General features: G+C 53.7%; 5 protein-coding genes across 5 annotated transcripts; 1 reads left to right on the top strand and 4 right to left on the bottom strand.

The window, feature by feature from the left end:
- Window positions 1-2,079: 2,079 nt before the first annotated feature.
- On the bottom strand, window positions 2,080-3,322 carry CLAFUR5_10211 (uncharacterized protein; the record flags this gene model as incomplete). The annotated part of the gene is made up of 2 exons (XM_047909359.1): window positions 2,080-2,975; window positions 3,034-3,322. The coding sequence occupies 2 exons, from the start codon at window positions 3,320-3,322 to the stop codon at window positions 2,080-2,082; spliced, it is 1,185 nt and encodes a 394-aa protein (XP_047764780.1).
- A 718-nt stretch (window positions 3,323-4,040) lies between these two features.
- On the bottom strand, window positions 4,041-6,437 carry CLAFUR5_10212 (uncharacterized protein; the record flags this gene model as incomplete). Its single annotated transcript, XM_047909360.1, has 1 exon — window positions 4,041-6,437. The coding sequence occupies one exon, from the start codon at window positions 6,435-6,437 to the stop codon at window positions 4,041-4,043; it is 2,397 nt and encodes a 798-aa protein (XP_047764777.1).
- Window positions 6,438-7,028: 591 nt separating this feature from the next.
- Window positions 7,029-7,381, bottom strand: CLAFUR5_14670 (uncharacterized protein; the record flags this gene model as incomplete). Its single annotated transcript, XM_047913818.1, has 3 exons — window positions 7,029-7,088; window positions 7,156-7,242; window positions 7,313-7,381. The coding sequence occupies 3 exons, from the start codon at window positions 7,379-7,381 to the stop codon at window positions 7,029-7,031; spliced, it is 216 nt and encodes a 71-aa protein (XP_047764159.1).
- Window positions 7,382-7,920: 539 nt separating this feature from the next.
- Window positions 7,921-8,927, bottom strand: CLAFUR5_10213 (N-methyltransferase tcpN; the record flags this gene model as incomplete). Its single annotated transcript, XM_047909361.1, has 2 exons — window positions 7,921-8,617; window positions 8,671-8,927. The coding sequence occupies 2 exons, from the start codon at window positions 8,925-8,927 to the stop codon at window positions 7,921-7,923; spliced, it is 954 nt and encodes a 317-aa protein (XP_047764778.1).
- A 921-nt stretch (window positions 8,928-9,848) lies between these two features.
- CLAFUR5_10214 (uncharacterized protein) lies at window positions 9,849-11,177 on the top strand (the record flags this gene model as incomplete). Its single annotated transcript, XM_047909362.1, has 1 exon — window positions 9,849-11,177. The coding sequence occupies one exon, from the start codon at window positions 9,849-9,851 to the stop codon at window positions 11,175-11,177; it is 1,329 nt and encodes a 442-aa protein (XP_047764783.1).
- Between the last annotated feature and the right edge of the window lie 537 nt (window positions 11,178-11,714).

The raw sequence follows: 11,714 nt of genomic DNA on the forward strand, positions 1-11,714 counted from the left end.
GCGAAGGGACATCAGCATGGGCAAAATCAGCTCATGCAGACCGGGTATAGCCATTTATGGTGCTCTGCGAACATGAGATCAGTGGACAAGAAGTCATTCAAATGCATACAGATCGATCAGTGGCGACAGACTTTCCAGAGCACTATCTCAACCTCCAACTGATGCCTACCGGCAATCCCCCAATGCCTCCTAAATCGTCTCTTTCCCATGGACGACCGGTGTACTTACTGGCCAACACCCTCTTTACTGGCCAGCCAGCAAATTGTATGGTGCAACCTCCGGCTCATGTTGTATACATTTTTCCTCATCTTTCCTGACCATTTACCCAGAACCTGTGCCGAATATGGTTGAGATGTACTGTTTCATCGGCTACCCGAGGCTTCAACATCGCGTGAAAGCAGTCTTCGAATGGCTCATCACCTGCATGTTGATCAGTAGTCCCGAGAGATCGAGGTGTTGAAACAAGACAAGGTCCATAGGGCACAGCCTCCCCATCGACAAAAAGTTACTCATGGATGTCGACAGCGGTAGACTTGCGATTGTGGTGGGCCATTGGATGCTGAGCTGTCGGTCATCAAAGGCTTCAACGCCCTGCAACGTCGATCGTACTACCCTTGGCCGCCTTCTCAGGCCGCAGCAGTCGCACAAGGTCGATATGATCCCAGAACGGACATCTGTTGTGAGCGATTGTTGGTGCCTCGGAGATGGTTTGCTGTACAGAGTCTTCAAGAGTAACAATGCTATCTCTGTCGGATCGCACGATGAAGAACCTTCGACCAAGAGGGCTTGAGATTGGCCTCTGGGGAAGTGTCAGTCGAAAGGTCCATTTGATAAGAAAGTCGTAAGTCACCTGAAGAATAGCGTCCACCAAAAAGCTGGAGTGAGTGCAATGGTCGAGAAAGCGACATACGTCCTTGGAGGCTCTGCTTCGAACGTGGTGATATAGCTGTGGCCGAGCGGCATGTCTCACCTCCTGTCTGGCCAGTAGCTGTGTTCTTCCTGGGTGGAACATGCTGATCACGAATGGATCGTCGAGTGTAGAGCGATGGATGATTGCGATGATGAGAGATGTGCTAAAAGATGGAGCTGCAATGTATTTGGTGCTATGTTAGTTCTCGGATGATCAACGTATATCGATCTTATATCTTCTGCTAGGGACTCGGGCAGCGCGCTTTCTCTTGTTGACAATGAGTCCTGCTCGTCGTTCTGCCATCACGGTTATCCTTTCGAGAGCGAGATCAATGCATCGTGTGCTCAAGGCTAGCCTCACTAGTGATGTTTCAGCTAATTCAATCGCCAAAGCTGGCCCAGCCTGCTTGGCGATATGTTGCGAACATTCTTAGGTTCGACCGAGCAGTGCGTGAAGTAATAACAGACCTGCTGTCGACAGGGAGACAGGTCGTGGTTCTTGACGCATCTACACTCGGTGTCGTGACTCCAGGTGTGTCGTTGACTCGTGGCTGCGGGAAGAATCCACCTTGGTCAACGAGTATCTCGTACGAAGTGCCGCGCTCGAGCTTCCTGCTTGAACGAAACAATGACTTGAGACCGTGGTTTGAGACCTTGCCACGAAGCTTGCGGTAGATGGACTGCATGTCAGACATTCCCGCTGTAGTGTTCGGGTACTTGCGTCGATGCTTCTGGTGGGTCTCAGGCTGTGTAGAGAGAGAGGTCTTGTAGCGAAAAATGAAGAAGCAATGATGAGCCCATGACTTGTCGTGGGCGTAGTCTTCTCTGGCCAGCGTGATGTGTTGTAGCCTCATTCAAAGGACGCTCGTTAACGGCCATGTCGTCGGCGTCGATTATGCCGTGGCTCGTAGCAGCCTGGGGTGCCTCTTCAAAACCTGAAGTCGCTCTTTGTGTTTGTCTGTCACTTCACCATGGCGGAGCATGAGGTGAGGCCCGTCCACCACGATCATACGTCGACAAAACGCATTAGTCTGGAGGTCGTTCAACTCCGCCATGGAAGCGGCTGCGAAATTAGTAGCTGGCATCTAGCACCAATATACTACGCTTTCAATCGGGTAAAGCACGTCTGCCGGGCTGATGAAAGAACCTTGTTTGTTCATAGACTGCACACTACATCTGATCATAATCCTGACAAGCCCACCATTGCTGCTGCTTCGGAGATGGTGCTCGACTGCCGACCCGCGAAACAGCTGAGACAGACGACACAGGCGACACCGGCGACACACCACCATCGATCGAAGCATCTCGAGATTGTAAAGGTGTAGCATTCGGCTCAGGTATAGTCAGGACTGGCGGCCCGCCAGGGATGTGCCGCGACATTGGCCGCCCATCTGAGATTGGGGTGCGCAATTCAGAGCGCGTGATAGCGCTGATCGGGGTCTGGAAGACATCTTCATCTCCAAAAGTGTCGATGGGTGGCGGTGGAGGAGGCGGGGGATGATATGCCTGATACTGCTGGCTGTGGAATTGCTTGCTTACTTCGCCGTGATCGGGATGTAGTGGCTCGCGGGATGCTGACATGGCGCCTGGGTGTGGAGTTTCAATCATGGAGAGATCAGATTGTCCTCGCGTTTCATACTTGGGAGACATGCGCTTGTGACTCTGTCTCTTGCGACGCCGGAGGAAGAGCAGAGCGATCAGGGCGAGAAGAAGTGGGACTCCAACTCCGACTCCGACTCCAAGGCCTATTTTCGCGGACTGAGTCAATCCGCCAGAGCTGTCGTGTCCCTGCTGTGCTGAGGTATCTTGTTGAGAAGAGGAAGTGCTCGATGAATCTGTCGCTGTCGGTTTAGCCAGACCAGCAGTGCTAGTAACTTCGCCAGCCTTCGTGTTAAAGGGGGCGCTGGTGCTTGCTAATGTTGGCGTGACCACGGCCTGTGTCCCGCTGGGCACGTCGAGCGTGGTAGTAACGACGTTGCCTTCGGCATCAATTGTGGTCTCCACATCTGGGGCGCGTGTGGTAGCGGATGAAAGATTGTCTGTAGTGGTATCGCCGGTTGCAGTACCTGGGTAGTATAGTCAGCACGCTGCAAACAATGCTCCGCGATGCTCCTTGCTTCATACCTGCTGTCGTAGCCGCAGCGAAGATCGATGACCTTATGCTTGCCATAAATGATTCTTCAGGACTGTCTTGACGTTCCACAAGATCCCTTGCTGGCAGCATCTCTTCCTCAACAGCACGCCTCAGCTCCCTCCTCTCCTCCCCATCATCATGTCCACATCCGGCTACACATGTGCCCAATCTCTTCCTATCCGCTTCACTCATTCGATCCCCAGTCCTCTTTCCCTCGTATATATGTCCTGCTCTTTCCTCCTCTATAGCCGCTCGAATCGCATCCCAAGCATTCGACATCGTTCGCGGACATGCAGCATACGAAAGAACAACAACAACGGAAAGACCATGATCACAGCCGTACGTGAGCAGCGCTTACCTTACCTCGCACAACAAGGCTTGGGGCTGAGTTCAGGTGTGATAGTGCATCCTTGCCCACGTCGTGCACCGGAGGACCAAGCTGTCAGCCGCAGACGGACAATGCAAGCTCGGATCTGAATATAGGTCTGTATTGCAGATCCAGAAAAGCACTATGGCATATGTCTTACACGCTATACAGCTACCCATAGCGTTGTCATTGGTTGGTAGTGTTTGGTGTTGGAGGAGCGCGTATGTAGGAGTGCAGTGCAGGATGATGCGCGGTTGGCAAGCGCGAGGTGACGATGTGGGAGCTTGCCCGTGACTGTGCACTGACCAACGTGCATGGGCTAGCTGCTATTCTTGGGTGTCTTGCCTTTGTGGTAGTTCTTACTGCTCACGACTTGCATCAGCATGTGTGTCAGGTTTGAGGATCCGATGCATTGACCTTCGCAAGCGCAATGTAGTTCAGCCGGACGGCACAGCTTAGAGAAAAAACGAAACGTTCACCAGCAATCATGGCCACTTCATCTACGCGATCATTTTGATGTGTGTCAGTAGGTCCGTAGCATGCCTGAGGATGCAGCCCCCTTCTATACTTTAAGGATACGATCTCCATTCATCGCAGCGTCTCATCGTCTCGTCATCGCATCGTCTAACCTCATCTCCTCTCTTCACTCCTAGCAGGCGCCCAGTTCCTCAACCACACCCTCGCCGCATCAAGATCACCACCCTCGGCCTCCAGCGCCCCAACACACCACTTCACCGCAAACCCACCCTTCCCACTCTGACCTCCATCCTCCGCCGCCAGCATACCCGCCAGATTTCTCCGCTTCTGACTACTCTCATCCACACAAAAGTGTAGCGGTGTATCCTTCGCAGTCTCTAGATACGGCTTAATCATAGGCAACGCATCCTTCGTCGTGATATTCGTGCTCATGTCTAGATTCTTGCGTCCGGTCTTGCAGAACTCATTCTTACACCACGCCTTTCCGCATCCCGTGAGGAGTTGCTGTAGATAACGTCTCTCGATCCGGCGACGCAGGGCTTTGTTCTCGGGATCGTACATACTCACATACAGCGGCCCGAAGCACTGGCTGCAGAGTCCTACGTCGTTACCGGGACCTTGACCCATCCTCGTGCCAGCTCGCGTATCACCGTTCTTCGCGCACACGTCCAGAGTGCGGCCGCAGTTGATGTTGCGGCACGGGATCGGTACTGCGCGGGAGAAGCGGTCCATCTCGTGATTCTTGATGTGTGTCTCCATATCACGTAGCCGCACGATCTTGTTGCAGAGATGGCATTCCGTAGTTCGTGCTCCATCGGCGAGCTCGTGTGGTGTCATGCCTGAGAGCAGCGCTTCAGCATTTGGGACGTCGGGGTCGCCTTCTTGTGGGACTTCGAGGTGGCAGAAGCGGCAGAGGATGATTTTGCCGGGACATGTCGTGGTGCGGTGACGTGCGAGAGAAGGAAGATTGGGGAATGTTTCGGCCGTGCTGCAATCGCTGCAGCGGAGGACTTCTGGCGGGTGGAAGATGCTGTCGTGATTCTGGTGGCCGGGTTCTGTGTTGCCGTGCGATTCGTCGTGTGGGCAGTGCCAATGCGATGCCAACTCTGGAGATCGCTTCTGAAAGACCTGTCCGCAGCCCTTGGGACATAGGAGATTGTTTCTCAGGCAGAAGTTCTCGTGTAGCATCAGAGTTCGTTGAGGTACCCATTGCCCACAATTCTTGCACTTGACATCTCCTTCGTTGGGTGGAACGGTATCGACAGTGGCTGGCAGGTCTCCGTTCGTCTTCTCGTCCGGCCCTGGATGTCTTGCTCGTAGAGTGAAGCGCCTGGGCTCGCCACTAGACTCTGGCTGGACGCCATCCCCGTTGGTCTCGGCAGCTCGTGGTGCAACAGCGTGCACAGCAACGTACAGCGACTCAGCATGCTCCACGTCCACATTTGTAGGCTCGAGACGTATACGTTTGCGCGGCCGTATATCCAAGTCCCCAAACACGAACTCGTCCAATCGCGGCTGCGACCTCAGCGTGGTTGAGTACGGATTCACCAGAAGTGCCAGATCCTCGTCATCATCGTCCTCTGCTTCAAGCTCGAGCTCAAGTGGCTGTGTCCTGTTCCAAGATGCAAGCTGATAGTTCACATAGTCTCCAGGTACCACCCGTCCTTCCTGCGCCTTGAACAGATCTAGCGCTCCGCCTGTTGAACTTCCCTGCTCCGTACCTGGTGCCTTCAAGATCTTGTCATGTATCCGCTTTAGCGTCTCTCTTGCTTGCTCTTCGTTCAAAGCTTCGATGTCGACTTCCAGGTCTGTGTCCACCACGCAGATACCATCCACCTCAGGCTTGAAGCCATCAACCAGGAATCTGAACTCCTCTTTCTTGCCTCCAACTCCGCGACCTCCTGGCACGACCAATACTTCGCCATTTGTCAAAGTGGTGTAATTCGATCGCAGATGCTGTTCGAGCAGCGCTTTCCAGTCTTCCGGATCGTAGCCAGCTTCGAGCGGCCGTAACTTGACGAATGTGCCTTTTGGCAACTGCTTCGCATGTACTGTGATGGTCGGTACGCTCTTTGCTGGCTTCTCGTCCTTCTTCTCGTCCTCGTCCTCCTCCTCATCATCATCGACGATAATGACGTCCTCATGCTGGGCCAGATCCTCGGCCTTCAACCCCAGAGACTCGAGCAGAAATGGACTCACAGTCAACTCGTTCTCTCCAGCTGAGAACTCCCGTATGCCGGCATACACTACTCGTCCATTCTCTGGGTTAACCAGCCGGAAGGTCAGAGGATACGGTAACTGTTGCCGCTGATCTTGATACTGCGATTCCGCCTGGCGATATGCCGAGTACGTAGAAGAATTGTAAGGGTCATATTGCGGGAGGTCTCGTCGCGCACTTTCGGCCGCCGCATGAGAGGATGCGCCGAGGAGTTGTTCGAGTGCCGAGGGTGGTAGCAGTATCTTATCGCCAGGTAGGGTCTGTGTCGTCGACGCTGCTGTCACTGTGAACTGTGCCGACCACTTCAGCGCTGGCGGCGGCGACTCGGTCATGATTGGCAGTGAGGTATGAGAACAAGCTGTTGTGTGTTAGTGAATGACCACAAGGTCACATACATGCGATGATACTGACCTGAAGAGAGGCAAACAGCTTCTCGAAGCAGCCATCGGACTTTACAAATACAGCCCAGACCTGCACATGACATAATAAACCAAACCATGTGAACGGCTCTGAAACAGCGAGACAAGAGAACGACGGAGCGCGGCCACATGCAGACTGCAACATGCCGTGCTGCGGTAAAGTGCGACTTCACTGGGTCTGTAGGTATTACTGCTATTCTCGCGACTGTGAACGCGACTGTACATGATGCCCTCAACAATGCGCCAGAAACCGTATTCCTGCCATCTGCGAGCGCGATGCTTCAGCTTGCTGCCAGATCTCTTCCGCGAGCTCCGCGACTGTGCCTCTATACCATGCTGCTCCATTCCTCTGACCAGTGTCTCTGATAGATTTGCGCAAATGATGCGTTGTCCTAGGTATCCATAACGCCTTTCTCCCATAGTATTAATGGTCCTTTTGCCCATCCCGATGCCCAACAATCCCTTCCTGTGCGGGTTCCTCGCGAGAAACAACTCCCCAACCACTCAAGTGCAAATCGCGGAAGGCTCGTTCACCCACTGGCACGCGGCGCCATCAGAGCTGCACTGTATATCCATCCATGTCAGCATATATCCGTCGCATCGCATTCAGCAGTCCTGAACTTGAACCTACGCCATTTGTTTCTCTGCAGTAAAGCACAGCATTCTGATACTGGCAAAGACCCCATTTCGTCCCGGCCGCCGGAGCCATCAGGCAAGTCTAGCACAACTCATTAGCATCCCAATTCATCCCATCGCAAACCCAACAACAGCAGCAGGGACAAACATACGCCACCCAGTGCCCAGCTGACCTGCGACCCCGCCAAAAGCGCCAACAGAGAGAAAGCGAACGACTTCATGGTGAGGATATGATAGTGAAATGGGAGATGGGTAGTGGTAGTATTGTATGTACAATAGTAGTAGTGATCACGTCAGGAACAACAAGTCCATGATCACCCTACGTAGCGCTAGACTACAGCAACTCAGGGAGGTGCCGCCAAGGTGTCTTGGAAGGCGATCCTTCTACTGGACGTTGTGCTGTCACCGCTTGCACAGCCATCCGCCAAGCCCGATGAGGAGGAGGCAAAGCCGGGAATCCGGACACGGACACGAGACGAGGAATGCAAGACTAGCTCTGACGTTTCGTTGGTTGGCCGTGCGCCGTTTCTGTTGTGTTTTTGTTCGCAGGTCGTTGTCTTTGTTTGTCCTCTTCTACCACGCCACACGATGAAAAGAAGCTTGTACGTGGGCATCATGGTGCTTCCGAGCATTCATTGCCGACTCGCAGGCAAGCTGAAAGGACAAAAGACGCATGACTCGGGCGGACAAGTGTAGCTACTGCAGTGGCTATCTTCCAATATGTTGTTGTTGACCATGTTTGTCTTTACCAGAGCTCTGCTTACAATCGAAAGAATTCGGACCTCTCATCCACTGCCTTTTGACCGACTGCCATACACCGCGTCAAATTCCACGCCGCTCCCTCTCTGCTCTCTCGAGTTGCACCGCCGAGTAGTTGTCTCAAGTATCGAGTCTTGTCTGCATCAATCTGTCCCTTCAGTTCGGCGCCGTCAATCAACTCCTGGAAGACGAGGAGTGTGAGGTCGTGCATGAAGGGCAAGTGGCTGATCGGACTGAGACGCTTCTCAATACACGTCTGCTGCATATTGGATGTGATGAAGTACTCGTCCAGTCTGGGTGGCCATTGAGGTTGCGGTGTGTGTCTGCGCATTGCCGCGAACTCGGCCTCGAGTTTGTCGATGTTGGCTTGCGAGGCTTCGGGGCGGATCTTGGTGAAGTGGCGGTTCATTACATCCCACTCGTCCCATTGAATCCAGCCTCCAGGTTTGAGCATGCGCAGAAGATTTCGCAGGAGAGGTGTTGGGTCGTTGGCCTTGACTACGCACACGAAGTGGCGGATGTGGACGATGTCGTAGCATCCAACCAATTCTTCAGGGACTGGGCGGAAGATGTCAACAAGACGTAGGTCGACGTTTCGAGGCAGCCACTCTCTGGGAGGGCATTGGCCGAAGCTGATGTCGAAGCCGTCTAGCTGCGTAGACGGAGGAAGCTGTTGCGCCATGTCTAGTAGCCATACTCTGAAGGAGTGTTAGTCCGGATTCGATGTTGCTATTGCTGTTGATTGACATACCCAGTGCCTGTGCCAATGTCCGCGACTCGCAGATTCTCCTTGCCAGCAACTGCATCCTGGATTCGCGGATGCAGATTGTACCCATACGAGCTCTGCCAGATGTAGTGCGAAAGGTTCAGTCGAGCAGAAGCTGCCGCATCTCGAGTCAAGACATAGTCATCGTTGAGGTCGACAGCGGAGTCTGGTCTCTCTTGCTCCTTCTCCACCGGCGGGATGTCGGTAGCGATGCCGTTTGGAAGGGACATGTTGGCCAGCATGTGATCAGTAGAACAGGCAGACCGCGCAAGAAATCGTGCAATGTAGATACCACACCTACCGGCAATTTAACGTCCCTCGAGCGCTGTGACGACAGCGAGCTCTGACGGGTCAACAAGCAACGGTAATCGCAATCGCAATGGCGAATAGGTGTCGTGTATGCAATATGCGTTGGCATATCAGCATTCAATGCTTTAGCCGCGTCACGCCTGAAGCATGGGTTGAAATTTTGCGCGTTCTGATGGGCCACTCGAGTTCGTGAAGCGGGCCGCCAAAATAAGTCGCTCTTTGTCCTGCAGTGCGCGATGTCCCGCTGTGGGAACTTCACTGTGCAGGTGAACTGCTCGTGCACTGTCTGTTCACTGTCTCCCCTCGAAGCCTTTCGAATAGAGTATGTATCTGTAGTGTTGTGTGAGCTGACGGGCGGTGCTGTTGCGCTGTTCACGGTATCAGGAGAGAGAATGTTGGCTGATGGCGTGACATGATGAGTACGGCCGGTCGTGTAGATGCATACATACGCCGGCACTATCAGAGGCGTGCAGTACGGATGCAGGACAGGGAGTCGAGCCATGCGCCGTGAGAGGCCAGAGCAGGTACGGCAATTGGCCGAGTTCGAGCTTGAGCTTCACCCGAGGTCTTCAGGAGTGTTCATCTGACAGTGAGCAGTACGTCGCATTTACTGACAGTGAATCAAACGATTTGTTCGATGTTGTTCGTAGGCGTCGATTTGTATGCAGGAGAAGAAGGAACGGTCGTGACACTTGCGTTTGTGCCTCCATCTTCAGACCCCGCACCATACCATACCTATTCCAGTCTCTGTCACAGAGCTAGACTCGTCCCTCCTGCACTTCAACCGACATCACCATCACGTCGTCATCCACCTATCAGTCATCCATCCCGACCCATCAGCTTGCCATCGCAACATGACAGACCTGGAGAAGCTCCCTGTCACTCTCATCCATCTGCTGTCGAATTCCATCGTTCTAAGACAGACAGCACCATATGTCCCTGTTCGGGAACTACGTCGCCTGACAGCAACAAGCAAGTCATTGAGACAGCTGATCTATTCGTCCTCTGATGCTTGGCGCTATCTACACTTGAGCAGCGTCAAGCGAGCTGTAATCGACTCGAGCCCCATCGATGCCGGCGGCTACTCCTGGCGAGCAGAACGTATGGACGAGAGCCTTACAGAGGACGATTTCTATGCCGGACCTCTTAGGGGCATTCTGAACTCACTGCACTCCAAGTGGGTCCTCAAACATGTCCAGACGTTGATTCTGGATGGGCTGTCCGTACCAGCAGACCTCGTCCGAGAGATACTAGTGGAAGACCGGTATCGGGTAAGGATACTGAGCATTCGTGAAGCAAAGAACTTGAACCAGGCAAAACTCCAGCAAGTGCTCAGATACATCTGTCGGCCCGCGCGACAGGAAGGCACGCCCACATTGAAAGCACTCTACGTGTTCGGTGCCAGGGACACGCCTCGGGCGATCACGACTGCCCTAGAAACAGTCCCCAATGCTCGTGAGCTTGGCGTTATGAGCTCTGCTGGGGCCCAGATCGGCGCCGAATGGAACCAGAAATCCTCAAGCACTCTTGCATCTCGACTCTCGGACGAGGAGACGAAATGGTACACTCGTACTGGCCGAGCTATCAAGAAACCTTGGGCAGACTGGCCGGACACTCTTCAAGCTTGCAAAGGACTCATCGGCTTCGACGCTGTTCTCTGTCGAGGTCCACGGCATGACATTACGAAAGTTGACAGCAAAGCGTTCCTGCAGCCTACGATAGCTACAGTCGCCCTTGGTCCCAGCGGCTGCGAATCTTGTGGATCATGTCCTGAAGCTCCTGCGATGTTTGGCGATAGTCCTGAGTCAGCTCTACCTCTTCTCGGTCCTGTGCCTCTGCACTCCTCTACTCTCCGCGCAGCAGTGCGACCTGATCAGATCGCCGATGGAAATGTACCGAAGCTCATACTCCGCTGCGAGGACTGCCTCCGCGGTCGATGGTGTGAGCAATGCAACCGATGGTGGTGCGAGGACTGCTATCAGGAACCTGTCTCTCGTACACATCATCTGCGGACTGGAATGCAGCAACTTGAGCTCCGCGACGACCTCCAGCGCAATGGCTGGGCTGAGGTTAATCACAACCCCGGAAGCACAACCGTAAAGGTATTCTCCAAACTCTGCGTTGAGCACTGCTTAGTCGAGACCATGATGGCAGGAGCTGGAAGCAATGGCATGTGGGGATGAGTTATGAGTCGCAATGTATGGCTGGACCTGTCCTTCGGCGAGACTCTGCTTGGCTCTGCAGCCTTCTTTTGCGGTGTAACACGATACTGACCCACTTTCTAGATGGGCGTGCATCGAGACTGTTGGGCTTGTGGTCTGACATGTGAAAGTTGCAAGGCAGCACTGATTGGGCAATGCCGCACCTGCAGGACAGAATACTGCTATCCTCATGACGAAGGGTGCTCCCGGACGGAGGTAATCATTTTGAAGGCGAAAGTCTGCACCCAAATGCTGACGTGCTCCGGTGTGGTTGGTGGAACACTTCTGGTCGACGAACTCGAGAACTGTTCTGAGTCCTACTATGCTTTCAAACAACGACACGATATCATTTAGTCCACAATGCATCACAGACGAACCCTCACTGCCGATCCACTGCCGGTCACTTTTGGAGGCGTAGCACTGAGTCTGGCGACAGCATTTCATATCCTGCCCAGTCTTGGAGCCCTCGCGCGCCTTCGGCCATTCACACTTGCTTTTGCCCGCATGCACAACTGAACT

Source organism: Fulvia fulva, chromosome 7, assembly GCF_020509005.1.
Source record: "Fulvia fulva chromosome 7, complete sequence".
Classification (NCBI taxonomy): domain Eukaryota; kingdom Fungi; phylum Ascomycota; class Dothideomycetes; order Mycosphaerellales; family Mycosphaerellaceae; genus Fulvia; species Fulvia fulva.